Source organism: Varroa jacobsoni, unplaced genomic scaffold (assembly GCF_002532875.2).
Source record: "Varroa jacobsoni isolate VJ856 unplaced genomic scaffold, vjacob_1.0 scaffold_444, whole genome shotgun sequence".
NCBI lineage: Eukaryota > Metazoa > Arthropoda > Arachnida > Mesostigmata > Varroidae > Varroa > Varroa jacobsoni.
In genome coordinates, this window is record NW_019213346.1 from 59,336 (window position 1) to 76,082 (window position 16,747).

At 38.5% G+C, this 16,747-nt stretch overlaps 2 protein-coding genes across 11 annotated transcripts in view; both read right to left on the minus strand.

The window, feature by feature from the left end:
- Nucleotides 1–664: 664 nt before the first annotated feature.
- On the minus strand, nucleotides 665–12,792 carry LOC111260480 (uncharacterized). 2 transcript variants are annotated; one of them, XM_022833287.2, is made up of 8 exons: nucleotides 11,754–12,792; nucleotides 5,452–5,647; nucleotides 4,855–5,042; nucleotides 4,625–4,740; nucleotides 4,416–4,542; nucleotides 3,354–3,493; nucleotides 2,666–2,793; nucleotides 665–2,278 (listed from the first exon to the last, which is right to left on the minus strand). In XM_022833287.2, coding segments are annotated over exons 1-8 (1,161 nt in total). In that variant the 5' UTR covers nucleotides 11,756–12,792; the 3' UTR covers nucleotides 665–2,014. The 2 variants fall into 2 exon arrangements, with proteins under 2 accessions (XP_022689022.1, XP_022689021.1); XM_022833286.2 differs by lacking the exon at nucleotides 11,754–12,792 and adding an exon at nucleotides 10,283–10,398.
- Nucleotides 12,793–15,483: 2,691 nt separating this feature from the next.
- LOC111260483 (uncharacterized) overlaps nucleotides 15,484–16,747 on the minus strand; it is a 3,416-nt gene continuing 2,152 nt past the window's right edge. For all 9 annotated transcript variants that reach the window (XM_022833297.2, XM_022833296.2, XM_022833294.2 and 6 more), the window contains exons 5-6: nucleotides 16,122–16,275; nucleotides 15,484–15,690 (exon numbers count right to left, since the gene is read on the minus strand). In XM_022833297.2, the coding sequence (XP_022689032.1) occupies nucleotides 15,539–15,690; nucleotides 16,122–16,275 (306 nt within the window). In that variant the 3' untranslated portion in view covers nucleotides 15,484–15,538. The remainder of the gene's footprint in view (nucleotides 15,691–16,121; nucleotides 16,276–16,747) is intronic.

The following is a 16,747-nucleotide window of genomic DNA, read 5'->3' on the forward strand; positions in this document are numbered from 1 at the left end:
ACTGATAGAATGTACGATGGTAGAGCATTATTCCTTCCGAGAACTAAGTTATATCATGACCGAGGTGGTATCCTCTAATTATTGTTGGTTATATCCATTAATTATCGTTGGCGATCCAACAGGATTCTGGGTTAAATATTTAGCAGACACTATATTGAATCGGTAAGTGTTCTCCTATGGTTGGCGCTTTATGAGGTGATAATAAACGACGCGAATTTATAAAGGAATGAGGTCGTCTGGAATTGAATGGGTAATATAAAATTCGATGAGATGAGTCGTCAGCGTAACATAATTCAGCAATCAATAAAAGCAATCTTAGTCAACTGAAAAACATAGATATTGTTTACTTCGACCAAGCAGCTAGAGCTGTCGCATCGAAATTTATATAATTACGGAGGAAATTAAAATGACTGATTTTGTTAATTATTCAAGAATATCTAAACTTTCTTGAGATTTTTGATTATTTATTATTCAATGGTGAAATGTTAACAATGAAATTGAGCGGGAACTTTTCTTTACTTTTCTTTAATTTTCTAAAGGCTGCTGCGAGGATTTCAATATGGTTCATAACTTGATGTAGAACTGGGCCATCTTCTCCTAGAGCCCTGTTCCAAGTTTTCTGCCTAACGTCACTACAGTGATTACCCCAACAATACGAGAGCGCTTTGTAGTAAGGCAATCAAGGAGTTGCTACGAGTTTATTTATTTTTCAACGTCCATCGTTTGCGAAACCGTCATGAGCAGGTCATGACCCTTCCTATCTAATAATTCTTTATATCACATGAAGCTACGGTTCCTTACTAAAGCTATATACTTTGACAATCACGGTTGGTGTTAATTATAATTGCACTTACTGCCTCATGACTGGAACTGACTGAGTGGTCGGTGTACGGGATAGGGACAGAGTATTTAAGAGGAAAAGGGCAGTCTTAGGGTCCGATTTCCGAATTTATATGTCTAATTATAATAAATATGCAATGTTTTTAAGTTTGTACGAAACTTGTATGTAATACATTTTTTTGTAATGTTTTTGTTAAGACCACACTAAATGAGTACCCAATGTAGTCGAATACTTCAATTTTATCTACAACTGTACGCCTGCTTACCACCGAAAGATTATCCAATATCTGCGCTATATCTGTCAATACAATTCTGTTCCGTACAGCATTCGTTTATAGGTGTCGCCCATATGATACACAGCATGCATAAGTTAAATGCTTGGCCTGGTACAAAGTGACCCTGGCGGGACGCCTTTGCGGCAAGCCAACTATTTTGAACAGATTCACGTTACATAAAAAAAAGTCTATAAATGTTACAAGAAGTGCTAGTTACTGTCATAAAAAAACTAAGCACAATTGAATGATCACGCGTTATTGCGAACCATCAATGATCTTTACGCATTATCCTTCTCCTTTTCTTCGTCGTACTCATTGCGAGATATGACATCCTCTCTGCACCGTAGAACACAATAAGAGATTTTATAGTTTGTGTTAACCCAAATGCACAGGTAGCACTTCGAAGACGGTTCAGTATTGTTGAAGTAAACGCCATTGCTCCCCGTGTTTTGGAGAATTGCGTCTCGCCTATTTCAAACGAATTTGCGATTTTGCTGCATCTAGTATTATGGAACGATAACAAAATAATGATAACGTACACTAATTTTAGACAACAACGATACATAGCTTACGACCAACAGCGGTACGAGGACAAGCTGCAACTTTCGGAAGCTGAACGTTGCCTGGCATTTCGTTCAGCACGTTTGATCCTAAACGCACTCTGAATTAAGTCGAGGACTAGATGAGCAAATTCGTCGTGCACGTTAACATAAATGTGAATGCTAATTTTTTTTTTTATATTAATGCTTTATTGTAACACACGTGTTGTTTACAGGAGTGAGGATAAATGCTTCTGTTTGCTACTAATGACAAGGCGGCGTCTGCGACACGTTTACGGCATGTGTGTATAGGACGAGCAGACTTGGGCATATCACGCGTTTCAACGTCCGCTCGTATATTTAGAGAAGTCGGCCCGTATCACTCTGAACCGACTCCATGCTGCTGGCAATGTTGTTTTTCTCTGTCACGCAGAGTGAATTAGAATTCATATCGATTATTGTTTGTCTCTTTTTTATAGCCACCCGTCCGAGTAAACCAAGTGCTGCTATAGCTGCGACGACGAAGCACAGCGTCATAGGGAATCCAAAGTCTCCTCGGTTAGTAAGCGCCATGTGGTGGAGTGGTGATTTCCATAATTTTTCCTCCTGAGACTCTTTCGGTAGCTACAATTGATGATCACAGAAAAAAAACAGCCCATTGAAAAGGATAGCCGCACAATTTTGCATTGAGTGCAACTTTAGAATTTGTATGAACCAATTTATAGATTTGTACTTGGAACATTTACGTGTATATACAAAGTAAGATGAAACAAGCGCCAAAAGGACTAAATAGAGAATCGGTCAGGAAGTAAGAGACGATGCCCAAGATTTTCCTAAAAACAGACTGGACAAGAATAATGTTCATAAAGATCTAGACAGGTTGTCCTAAGTATAGAATAATTGATAATGAGATCTTTCTGATATTCTCGCTTGTAGTTACAACGTACTTGTCCGGAGCCCAAATTCCTTAGGTTCTCTTATACCGTCCTAACACCTTAAGCACATACGTACCTGTATCTGGTCGAAGTGAGTGCCAGGTGGGGTGGCGCATGCAACCCGACCCGAGTTAAAGAGTCGGATTGATCCAGCTGCCGCTCGGCGCCGTAACCACACAAGATCATCGCAGTGCCATGGATTACCTGGAACAGAGTTAATCTTAATCGTCGTATGCCATGTTACTTTCCCATCGAAACATCAACATGGCTATTTGCAGCTAATCGAATCTAACATTAGACATTGTATTCAAAAGACACTGAATAGTCTCCTACTCTTGCTGAGCCAGTGAAGGCACTTAGCTTCATGAGAGCTACGTTTCACTGTAAAAGAAAGCGGCGTCGCCATCGTCGGTTCGTAGTTTTGTGGCGGTGACTAGTAAAAATGTGAATTTTTGTGTGTACCAAAGATGAATTACCAATGTAAATACGGTGTATCACAGTCTCGTGAGAAAGCATAAAAGGGAGTGAAGGGGCGAGAGAATGGGGATAAGTTAGAGAGAGAGAGAGAGAGAGAAAGAGAGAGAGAGAGAGAGAGAGATTAACAAATTTTGTTGCCAAGTGTAATAGATTGGCAAAGGTGGCATCCGTCGCACGTTCAAATACCCTTGGAACATGATTTTTGTGCGCTATTCAAAAGGAGAGACTCTCCGCCAAAAAAAAACATCCTTAATACGTTTGCACATTTTTAACATTGATTTACAGACCTTGCATTATAAGTGTTCCATGGAAGGAGATGAACCCTGATTCTTGCAAATCGACAAGATGGTTCTTCGAAATGTCCAGTTTCTGCAGTAATGTCATGCCCATTAGTAAATTTTCAGGCAGTGAATGGAGACCCAGTCCTCTGAAAATGCAACGTATGGTTATCGTTCGTGCTATATATCTGCTAAACTTTCAGTGCAAGAGATGTACATCTTATCGAGCAGACAAAGAAGATAAAATGTGTGTTTACATAGGTTGATATTTGGAAACTTAAGAATATCCGCTGACTGCATTAGTTCTTAATATGTCATCAGCGAGTAGTTGCTCATAAGCACAAGATGCTAGCAACGCATAGCAGCGAGGAATCCAAAAAATGGTATTTTTTTTTTATAGATGTAAGCATGCTCAATGTCACATTATGTAGCGTACGACTGTCCTTTTATTCAGTAGTCCGCCGACGCTTGGTACTACACTTGGTTTTCAAGCGCTATATTCTGCGCTAATAATCGTTAGTAGTTTCTGTGTCTGTCCTTTAGAATACTCCTCAACTGTAATGTACTTTTCCGAGGTTTCAAACTGAACAGGACTTAGATGCATTCAGCATATGTGAAGCACTCCTGAGTTTCTAATATACAGACACATGACTAAGGTCTTCATACTAAGATCCCGTATCCCTGTGCAAAGTGACACCAAGAAGCTTTAAAAAAAAAATGAAACTCATTTTGATAAAAAGTACTTTTTTCATTGTTATGTTAATTATGTGGTCAATATAGCGATTTTTCTGCAAATAGAAACAGCAGGCTGTGTCCTGTTTCGAAACCATAAAGCTTGGATAGACCGTAGTGATCTTCGTTCATTAGAACGTCGCACTCCTCAGTAAAACGTAATCTCATTACTCATTTAAAAACTAAAACTGGATAAAGCGTACGATCTGATTTGAAGTGGCCGGCTTCCCTAGCTGTTACAATGAACTACTGTTAACAGAATTGTATTTAGCACAAATTGCAGGGCACTGAACAAGCGTAATAATTATAACAACAAAACTTCGAAAAAAAATAACTTACATAATTCTGAGCAGTTTTAGTTCGTCGGGTGAGTCTGGCAACTGGTCTCTTTTAAGCATAATGCTCTTAATGTTGCTTTCGACAATTTGTAGCTCGATCAAACTGTTCAGCGGACGCAAGTAGTTACCTGACAGAGAATAGTTTTTTAATATATAAGTATATCAACGTAGAGTAAGTTTTTGCATTAGAAGCATATGTTAGTTGCTTACCAAGTGTGAAATTGCATTTATAGAAGTTCAGCTGCAATAGATGCGAGAGTTGGCCAATGTCGTTCAGATCCAGTTCCATGCGTAGGAATGACAATTGCATTAAGGCTGGTACTTCTCTGTGAACAAATTATGCATAGCCCGGTTAGGATAGCATGTTAATATGTTGTACTTAAAGTAAGATGTTATTATCAATATCGTCGACTTAGCGGATATTAACATCTGATACCAACCTAAGCGAACGAAACATTTTGTCGGCCTTTTCGATGGTCGTGTTATCTAATGAGAAGCTGGAGAAATTACAGTTGGTCAGACGACCCAAACTCCTTAGTTTTGAGTGGCTCAAAACTAATTCTTCAACGTTGATCTCGCAGACCGATGTCGGGAGGGATGTTAGCGTCGCCTCACTCAAATTCAGCTCCTGTATTCAGATCATTGTTAATGTCTTCCAAAACGCTATTCAAACCTCTTTTGGAGTACCTAATAGGCGCAGCGTTACGATAAAATTAGGGTATTTCATTTATGTCACTCGATAAAATACGTATTAAATATTTACATCTAGCTATTCAAGACATCATGGAAAAACATTTAGAATCACATAATGAGGTGCATGCAAAATAGGCTTCAAGGAAGAGAAGGTCCTTGCCGAGCGGTGCTATAAAGCCGGAGTTCGTCCTAATCGTACTAAGCTTTACGGTTTTAAAGTCCGCCCATATGTTTCTTCATTTAAAACGCCCCTTATTATATGGCGCAGATTTTCTACGAGTGTCTATCACTGTATACGAGGTCCAACTCCAGCTAAATAGTACTTGATTCGGTTAGTCGTGTACCTTGAGAGCTACGTTTCCAATTGTTTTCACAATCTGGTCGACGGTGGAGCTATCTTTTGCTCCCTTGCAGGTTATCCGAGGGCCACTGTAACAGCGACACCCCAGTGGAAGTAACACATTTTTCGGGAGACATGATTTGTCTGCAAGAGATTCCACCAAAGCAGTTGCCAGCATGACTAGCCCGGCAAGGACAGACCTGCAAATAATAAATGCACCGATTCAAGAGCACTGAAAGCTCATCAACTCGTGTTTACCTTCCTATTGATTCTCTCAGTAGGTACTGTAGTAGAATGTACTATTTCCACAAGTGTTGATCTAACTGCTTAATTTGAATGATACGTATACAAATGGTGGTAATTAGGTTCGCCTCATTCAATAGCCACCAACGGACAACTTTTTAGTGAAGGCAGTTCTCTCTACGAAAAAAAATTACATCGTCATAACTTGGCCATGTATTTTGGAATCCCAATGATGACTCTAGCTATTGCGGAAAGTGTACCCGTTAATTTATTCGGAATCAATGCTACATGTAGTTGCCAATAGAAGCTAAAAGTTTCGAGCGGTTCGTGGAAGACCCACAGTAGAGCGAAGACTCTCAGAATCCAAGAATTCAACTAAAAACGCATGTCAAATAAACCTATGGACTGATTTAGAATTTCGTGTTTGTTTGGTAACAGAAACACTGTAAGGCTCTTGAGGGCCTTAGGTACACTTTTCACACTATTGAGCTAGACAGATTGTTCCTTACTTAAAGTACTAATGGCGAAACGTTTGCCGCTAATGATATTTCTTATGCATTTAATACGCCCATCGCTGTATTCGAGCCCCTTTTAGTAATCAAATCTCCAGAACTGATGCAAATATCGATAGGGGGAACTCATCAACGTGCTCGATAAACCATGACCAAGTCCTGTGAACGAATGTCCCTATATCTTTTGGCAAGACCATAAAACTTAGCGAAACCGCTACGACACGCAGAAAACAAAATACCGAACTATCTTGATAAACTTTTTCGTAAAGTTAATAACTCGTATCGAAGTGTATTGTGGCAGACGCGTTCGAAAAAGGGTCTATTGAGTTTGAACGAACTAAAATGACGACAGTCATAGCCGCTATAACGAGGTTTCTAGGCGATCGGCAGCCTAAAGTTGCTTGATTGGCAGAGTTTAATGTACACCTTGACATACTGCAACAGCTAACAACTCTGAATAGATGTTATATAGCCCTATCATATGCGATATTTGTTTAGTAACAAGTTCGTAATGAGAATTGAACAATAAGGTCGTGAGGCCCCAATAAGATGCATCAATGATAAACTATTTCATAAAACTGTTTGAACAACGACAGAAATCTATTTTGCCCCGTTTAAAGGTTGTGCGATACGCTAGATCATTACGATCGAAAACGTTAAGTCCACTATATTACTCCGATAGGGGATTAATCCCTAACATGGACCAAAGTTTCTAATACGTAATGAGCGACTTGGCAGATCTAAATTCTGTAGAATCCTTGTGAGACTACTGAAAACGAGCGTGGTTTTTCGGCAGCCCGAACAGCGAATTGCCAAACGATCAGCGATTATCTCTTTTAATGAAGTGCATGTAGTACGCTGCCAGACAAGGCCTTTTTGAGCTAGATGCATCAAACTTATGGATGCATAGACGACACAACAGTGACCTACAAAGCTGATGTTTATTTATATCGATGATTTCCTTGACCACAGAGTGAACGAGGGAAGTCAAAGCTGACTTTTATTACGAATTTATATTATGTTTCGTAGAAAATCGGGGCTGTCACAAAAGGATAATGTCTCATATAATGACTACTTATTAACTACCCCCCGGTAGCGCTTACAGGTAATCAACTATTTACGTTTGATAAAAACGTGAATAACATTATTAAAGCAACGTCTATTATGAGCTTCTTCGTTTTGTGCAAATCTAGGATCTCCTTCTTTCGTTGATTTCATCTGTGCAGTTCAGCGAAGATGATGCCATTGGCTGAAAGTGGCAAATCGGCAAATGACAATGGGACCGCAACTGCTTAGAGCAGCCCTCACCGTTCTTCGGAGAAGACTAGATTACATTATGTTCACAGCTTTCTGTAAATACTCCAACATAGTGAATCAACAAGCTAGGTAGACGTACGTGTCATCTTAACTGCAGGCTAGGAATAAGATCCTTGCTTGAGACCAACAGGCTTTGCTTTTTGTTGTTAAAATAGCTTTTCACGTTGGCTGAAGATACTATCCAACTGCTATACGATATCACATGCCCATTTGCAATCGTGTCACTTTGCACCAAGCAAACATATAGACTAAATCGACACAAATTCAGCTTTGCTACTTCGTTCGACAAACACTCGCAGTTATGTTTCGCTATTAAACGAATGGAGATTTTTTCTCTTGTAAGGCCAGAACGTTGACCTCGTTTCACCAGCGCCTCCGGCAACACTAACGAAACAAATATTCGACGCGGACTGGACGAAGGAAGTAGTCCTGTTCAAAGGTTTATGGTGTAGATCCGCAGTCGCAAACACTGTATATCTACTACATCGCTACGCCTTATCGATCCATGCACTTCGTTATTAAAGTGTAATAGTGTGGCCTTTTCAGTGCATTTGCAATAGAGGAAATGAGGCTATTCATTTGATTCATCGTTCGATCCATGAATATATTAAGGTGTCAAGGACAGACAGACGCATTGTAGAAAAATGTGGGGAAACTTCCTTGCCATGAAAGATCTTTTATTTGCTTTGTTGCGCAGCCATTGGATCCTTCGGTCAGTATAATTGGTACCTTGATATGAACAGACTTATCGTCATTTTAGCAACCTTTTTCTGATCACAGCTTCTCTCTGCTGTTTTTAAAATATTAACACATACTAATAGCTGGTGTTCTTATTTTGTCTTATCGTTGCCTTCCAGAGGAAACAAGTGATGATATATATAGGTGACACTATAAGTGATATTATTGATGAATAGCAAGCATATGAAGTGCTGTGTGTAAATGCGGCTAGTATTCTTTTGTAAATAAGACATAGATGAGATACGCTTAATATAATTGAAAAACAAAACAGTTTGAAATCTATCGCCAGGTGGACGCGGAAATGCGATACAGTTAATGGAAAGCAATTGAACGAGGCTTTATTTTTCCTAATAAACTTGTTCTTCTCAAATGTACGGTACGGTGATCATGAAGTTTAATGGTTAGCCTTTCGTTAAAGTAAGGCTATGTAACTCAGTGAGGATGTTCGGCAAGCTATGATCGATCATGCTTGACTATGACCTCAGAACTTGTGCTAAGTTTATTTTCCTTTTGCTAATGGTGTAAAAAATGAGACCGTCTGAACTAATCGGTTATTGAACCAGTTAAATATTAGATGTTTCCTTTAGGTAGATATGGACATGATAAAGCCCAGTAAAAATCGCTGACATGTTTACCGTTTGCTTACAGTTATCTTGAAGCCTTCGATTTTAGGCAGCTGTGTGACTAGTGACACGGCAGGCAGTAAAGATTTCAAGCCACTCTTCGATCTGTTTAAGTGAATTGTGTGCGATTTTGGCGCAGCTTCGACGTATACTACATTGATGGATATTTTAACATGGCTAAAGGTTATCGTGTTGATACGTGCCGTGCCCGACACTTTTTAGAAAGCTGATTTGTATGAATTTAGCTAATTTTATTATTAGTGAAGCTTAACTGACTCCATTCGCATAGTAAATGCCGTACGCTACAAGCTATATGGTATGTATCATGGGAAATATGTATGAATAAGTTCCTCATTTCCATTCCAATAGCTTGTCTGAAAAGTAATGCAAAGCTTCGTTTGGCAATTCTCTTTTCTATCGTTTTGTGTGCTGCCTGTCAGGCGTTACATACTCTCGTTCAGTTCGAATCCGGGCAGGAAAAACTTCGTTTGCCGCTGAAAATTAGCCTCCTGGAGTAATGCTTAGCACCGGCCTAAATGCCAGGCGTAAAACGAAAAAGTGAAAAAAAGGTTATAGACCGTTGGAAACCTATTTTATTCGACAGGGTCACTGTCTCCGTTTTGTCAGCCAAAAGAACTGCAAAACGAACGAACGAACGAACATGTGTTAAAACTGCTGTTTTTTGCCACAAGGCATAACCACCTTTGAAGTTAGAATTCAGGGTAAGATATGTAATTCGAAAAACACGATGTTAACAGAAGCTGTTATTGAGTTATCTGTTGACCCTCCAGACTATTTATTAACTCCAATTAACCCAAAAATCTCATTTAGGTATTTAGAGCTGGAAGTGTTGAAGAACATAATATGGCAAAAACAGCTTTGCTATTTCTGTTTCGATCAGATATGAAGATCTGGGCCTTTCCGAGTCACCGCATGTTCAAGATTTCTCGTACTGAAGCAATCGATCGAACTAAGTATTTGCTTTCTGCTTGGGCCTCCTACACCAGTTACGATACTTGCTAATTGTATTAGAATAGAATACAATATCGTATTGAATGTTGCAATTCCTATAATATTTAACGAAATAATTATTTCTTACTTTAATTATTTTATCAAAGAAAGATTTATCAAATCAACACTTTTTTTTAACCTGACGACCGATTAAAGCGTTCGACGTTCTATATCACAAGACTAGAACTCCGCAGTAGCTAATAAGATTCCTAATTTATAATGTCAACATGAGCTCGAGCCTAGAATAGCATTATCTAACTTATAGAAAAATTTGTAACGCCTTATAAATGTCACTTAAATGGGAGAGGTACAAATTTTGTACGGAATGGAACTGGAATCGTTTGCTTAATACTAATGATGCATAGATAAGAATATGCGACTGCGAGCGTACCTTCGTCGATGTGGCTCCTCTTCTATAAACAATCCATGACAATGTGCTAGCCTAACCATATCTTGCAGCTGAGAGCCGCAAAGTGACAAAAGACTAGCCATATATTTCAATATGTCTCGCACACACTGCAGTTCGCGTTTCTGTTATATAACAGAGTCCACCACGTAATTGCAATTGCCTATTTTATTAGCAGAGTTATTTAGTCTCGTTACGCTGCATTAGCTGGACAGCATAACTTTACGGTATCTTCATTAGATCGATTGGGCAACATGATATGTTTGATTTAGGTAGAGACTTGCCTTTAATGTGCTGGCTCGCTGACTACGAAGTTCAATGCTGGGTTAGTATCCGCATGGTCCGTGCTTGTAGTCTATCGAATCTCAAGAGTTTCTTTATTCTATTCTGGTTTAAGGCCTTACCTGTTTTAACGCAGGTCATCTACTTCAATTTAGCTAGAGTCCGTGTCTGATTCACTTACAATTCGAATTGGCCCTTCAAACTTCATTCATTGATTTAGACCACGTAGCAATACATTGTATACTTGGATTCATGGCGTTTTTTTTTTATCTGAAACACCAGCTCGCCTTGCAGCAAACCAACCCTAACATTTTTCGACGAACTTGTGTTGTCTTTGGTAACAAAATCTTTCAAAATTCTTCAGCCTTAAGAAACTGCGTTATATTTGTCAATTCAACACACTGTATACGTAGTAGCGCAAAGCAAAACATCGTCTAATGCTGCCATTACGTTAGTTCAAATATTCTTTTGTTCTTTAAGAGAATGTATTGTATTTTTTGTGAACCTCACAACACTGTCTTCTTTTAGAAATAAAGCATTTACCGGCTTACACTATTTTCCATCGTTCTGTTCCATCATCGTGAAGCTTTGGATGCATATATTTATCTTTGAGTGGTTTATACGGAAGCCCGATCTGTCGCAAAACCACTGAACGCTTTGCCAACGTGACTTGAATAGACGCTAATTCTCAGCTTAGACTCAGATAGAGGTCGACTCTCGTCAATGTCAGGTTTCCTGCACATGCTCATTTCAGACGGGCATCCATTTCTGATAGCTAATAACGATTCGTGGCAAGAACCGCAAGTTGGAATGCTGTGGAAATAAGGCCTACTCTGCTGGGGCTTCGGTCTAAATCTCGCCGAGTGGTTAATTTGCCCATTCGACAGTTAGCTGATGGCCGTAGTCAATGATATCCGTTGGTTCAGCTCAATATGATATCGTTAATAACGAAGTTAGCCCTTTACTCCATCCGCTAGGGTTTCTCATAGTAGCTAAAGACTGCAGTGCTGCTGTCTATTCCTTCTTTATACATAAGTTTTACTCAGCTGTGAATCTACGTAGGTATTGAAAGCTCTTTACGATCTTTAGATATTTAAATAAGTGCTCTCGTTCAAATAAAATAACTCGTTATTTTGTCTGCATTCTACGAAAATAAAAACCTGCATATACGTACATGATTGACAAATTAATATTGTTATCGATCTGCGTCAACTAATGACAGCTTCAGAAGACGCTAAAGATGAATTTGCTTCTTTCTTTTTCCGTGAGAGTGTGTACTCCAGTGGTTTCACTTAACCAACTTATGTTCTGCTATTTACTTGTTTTGGTTCGACGCAGACACTCTGACTGTTCAATGATCACTCTTAATAACTCAGTTCACATAAATTAACCATCAGCCAATCCAGTGGGTGTCAATATCCACTAAAAAATATACTTCTAAAGCCCCTTTATTCCCCGTGGCTACGATCACTTGAAACACGATCCTTTGTAGCTATAAACAAACACTTTTGGCATGATTTTCTTCTGGATATTAACGCTTAGTGTTCACATCGTACTGAATTCGATGATAGTTCTTTGCCAACTATTCAAATGAGGAGCGTTAAACCCAGTTGTTTGTTTGCATCCACTGAAGAATTTTTCCGTAACAATATGTATTTAGTGTCGATGGAATGCTCTTTTTTTATTTTTATTGACGGTGTTGTGCAATATCCTAATTTTCAAATCAGGCGTTCTCATACATAACTTGAAAGCGTTCAAAGCGTTTTCGTAGGTAAATCGCACTAAAATCTTATCATATCATCACCCTGTTTAGACATGCACAAAAATCTGTTGCTTCTTTTCCGTTAACACGAAGCCTACTCAGGGCAACGCTGCTTAGTTTCGACAGACAAAATGAGAACGGACGATCCACGCACGCTGTTCAGATATAGTCATTGTGCATATGCGTCGAACCCTTCACTCCAGTAGAACAAGATAACAAACCAAATACGATCGTCGATTTGAGTTGAAAATGCAGGCTTCGTATCGGTGATTTTTTTCTCTTTGCTCTCTATTGCTGCTTACATCCGTATTGCGGCGACAGTCGTTTATTACTGCTTCAGTTGTCGCACACCAAAGCAACACTCTGAAGTGACACAGACGGTGAAGCCCCCAGCACGGCCATCGTCTGCATTCTGCTCCTGAAGCAGCTCCATTCCGGAGCACTCCGCTCGACGCTTGTCCCTTTCCACAGCCCGACAGCGTAGTGGCGAAGTGGCCACACAGTGGTAGCACAGGACTTGATGCCTCTGTGGTCGTCCATAGGATCCCGTTAACCGTAAACAAACTGCAGGACTGTGCCAACTCCTTCAAAGCCCTCACCCACTTATCTAGCACAATTCTTGTTTCTCAATTGACAGACCTCACGCGACGAGCCCCTACCGTGTGGACTGACTTTACAACTGAGATATAACGAAAAATGACCTAAAGAGTAGGTTAGAATGATGCTGATAGATTAGGCAACTCTTAAATATGAATGGATTAATATTTCATTTTCATGTAGGATCCTGTCAAGGCTTTCTTCAACCAACAGATATATGTATTAGACATTTAACCATTTTTAAATGATCTTTGTAAGCTGGCAAAATAAGTTTCGCCTCATTTAACCCACATCTAAATCAATCCAGCAAAGATGGTTTCTTGTATTATTTCTAGATTAGCATTTGCTCACTGATACAAAACAGACTCAACAGGCCAGTATGAGATCACCCATATAGAAATCCACATAAAACTTTCTTCCTTATAGGTCAACAATATACTCTATTTATCAAACTAGGTGATCAAGATTATGTCAGCTGACGGCGAGAGAGGTTTGAGAACAATACTTATCTCTTACCTTAGGAGGTTATCAGTATATTGTTGTAACTGTATATAGGCGTATAAACGTCTGCAAACATTTGTTGTTTTGGTATTCGAAAACAATCTAATGGACACCATTACCGTATCATAGAGATGAATTCTGTGAGCGAATTAGATCGTCTGTTAATTAGCCAATTACAGCTGGAAAATACATATAAAGGATTAAAGGCACAGTCGATGTGTATTACGATCGATCCTAAAAGCAATCACTACTGCATTGTTATACATTATCGTAAGTGACTTTGTATATTAATTTACTTATTACGCAACTATCATTCCTTCTACATTGCTAGTTTCTGTTTTGCTTCATTTAATTTTTCTGACTGTAAACAAAGATTATTTAAGACATCCATAATTGTATGCTCCACTTCTTAGAACTTCACAATTTGTTCTAACATGTTTCAAAATTCTTTTTTTTTTTTTTTTCATATATTGATCGAATATCTCATTGTCTTTGTATTTCACATACTTAGCCCATAAAATTGACGCGTTCAAATGGTTTCATATGATTTACTTTTTCTGCACTTTTTATTTTGAAGATTTGTATTGTACAATTATAATTATTTTGTTCATTTAAGAATGTTAAGCTTTGTGTGTCATTACTGTCTGCGCCAGAGACGTGCATGGCTTGCCACTGCTCTTTGTGTTGTATCCTATCTGTTAACTTAAATACGCGCTTATTGTTACTCTTGCATTAGCCTATGTATCCATTTAGAACAAACGTACCTATCCGGATTTCTTTCGCCACTAAAGACCTACATCGGGACTACAACCTCATTTTCGTGCGTTTCTTGCCGACAAGGTGTTGTTCACCATTTCTTTCTACTTTTCTGCCTTCTCAGAACCGCTAAATGTTAGTCCAGCTCATACCGTTATTTATGTTTAAAACTTCTTCAAGCATAGACAAGTAGTACAAAAAGCCACGAAAAGTGCTAACAATCAAACTTCTTCAAATGGTACACGTGACACCTGTCTAGTTGTTCTAGGAGTCTCCTGATCATCATTACTGTGATGCAAGGCCCCACAATACGAACAAATAAATACATTTTGTTGGTTGTCTACGTATTTGAAATTTAAGTACGACTTTTCGACGAAAAATTGCTACTATGCCACTGTCACTTTGTTAAAATGATAAAATGATTAAAAAAAAAAACTTTGATTAATGATATTATAAGGCAATGCTGACGTCTACGGCTCAAGAAGAATAGCTTTACTATCAATATAGGGTTTAATTCATTGTCGAATTTCTACAATACCTTTTTTTATCTAAGCAGAGTTGGAAGAAACGTAGCACTGGGAAGATGCCTGGCATTTCGCATTTATCAATCAGTTCCCAATAATAGTATGAGTATATTGAGTAAAGAAAAAACCGTCACTGTAAATGGTCAATCTTTATATATCCCTGAGCTAGTTACCTAGGAACCTCCGAGTCACTACTTTATTTTTATTTGGCCTAATTATCAATTGTACCTTTCTACCTAAATTTATTAAGTAAAAACTACTGCAAGGTCATCACTGATTTCCATCCAGGGCAATAACGCAATTTAAGTAGAAGCAACGGCATTTACGCGTGTCCTTCAACTGCTAAAAATATAATTAGACCGATATAGCGAATACGACAAAAACTCTAATGAATAATTATATACCTATAGACGCATGTAAACATAAATGAGTGCACCACGTGATGTCAGCTCTATTTTGACATGAAGTTCAATTTTAAGATCTAGTTGTTCGTCTCCATTGAAATCCCAAAAGGCCATACTCTGCTTGAAAATACAGGATTATACTGCCATGACAACGTGTAGAATTTTTTTCTTTGATTTTTAAATGTAAATTATTGCAAAAATACATATCTTTTTCAAAACCGTCAACCATCAATCAGTCTTTCATAGGGCTGATCTTTTTTTGGACATTCTGTGTAATTCTACCTTGATAATGCTAGTGGTGCTGTTCAAAGTTCAAGTGAATTACATTTTGCGGAGAAGTAAAAAAGAAAAGCACTCAGCTACTTGAAATAAAAGTCGTTTATTTTTCTATAAACGTATACGCCTTATAACTTATTCAACGCTTAAGAAACACCTCTTCGTATACCTCTCTCTCCAGTCGCGCCCTTTCCTTCGTCGAAAGGACGTTTTCCTTCTTTCTTTGGACTCTTTTCATTTGAAGCTTTTTCAAAATTGTCTTTTGAAGATCTATGTCAACGTTTACACGACCTAGAACAAAGCGATCTCATGTTATCAACAAGAAGAAATCTTCAGATATCTGAACACAGATCGAAAATAATTTTTTCATTCCAGAACCATTAATTCCTATAGCAGCTCGTAAGAAAAAGTAGTATTTCGACTTCGAAATACTACTGTAAAAACTACTATACGGAAATACTACTGTACTTCGAAAAACTAGTATAAAAAGTAATGGCGTCACAAAATCTCTAAGGGTCAATTGCTTTCATTTAGGGCGCTTCTTTCGACAATAAGGACTTTACTTTCGTGTATTGGTACCCTCAAATACAATTATATTGTCGCACGAGAACCTGTTCACAAAATACTATGTCAGACAGTCTCCACGTATCAAATAAAAGAAACAAAAACTGGCCGAATACGCTTATTACTAATAAAAATATAGCAGCTGTTTAGGTGCTTACCAGCTAAGTCAACGTCGGCAAAAGCACATTTCGTTTTCAGCTCTTGAAGAATTTTTGTACGGTCAAGGCCATACACGTCAGAGATATTGTCTTGTACAGGAACTGCCGGTTGTACACCTTCTACCTCGCCAGCAGCTCGTAATCCCTTCAGTATCTAAAATGAGTTGTTCATTCAGAAAGTGATTATTAGAATGTGTTGATTAATGATTGTCTCCCTGAGTGATTGCCTTATAGACAACTAGATCTTCACGGAAAAGCGCACGATTTCTCGGGTATATGCTACACTAATGGTTTCACAACTTATTTGAAATTACCCGGTTAGATTAGAAGGTTCAAGAAATTGCGACAAGTCTAATGGCTTGCAAACACCGTATGTAACTGTTTTAGAGAACTAGATACAAATGTCACAATGTGTTGTTTACGTATCAGAGAAGTACGAATCTTATTTGTCTGGTGCAGACTTTACTTTCTAGGTCGACTTCACTAGCTGCACACTAAATTCTAAGCTAGATCAATAGTAGCAACAAACTGTGCTACACTTGACCTGTTGGTCAGGTATACCAAACGAATTTGGACCATTCTTGTGGCTGGCTAATCAACATGGTGCTTCCGATCATTACAGGATA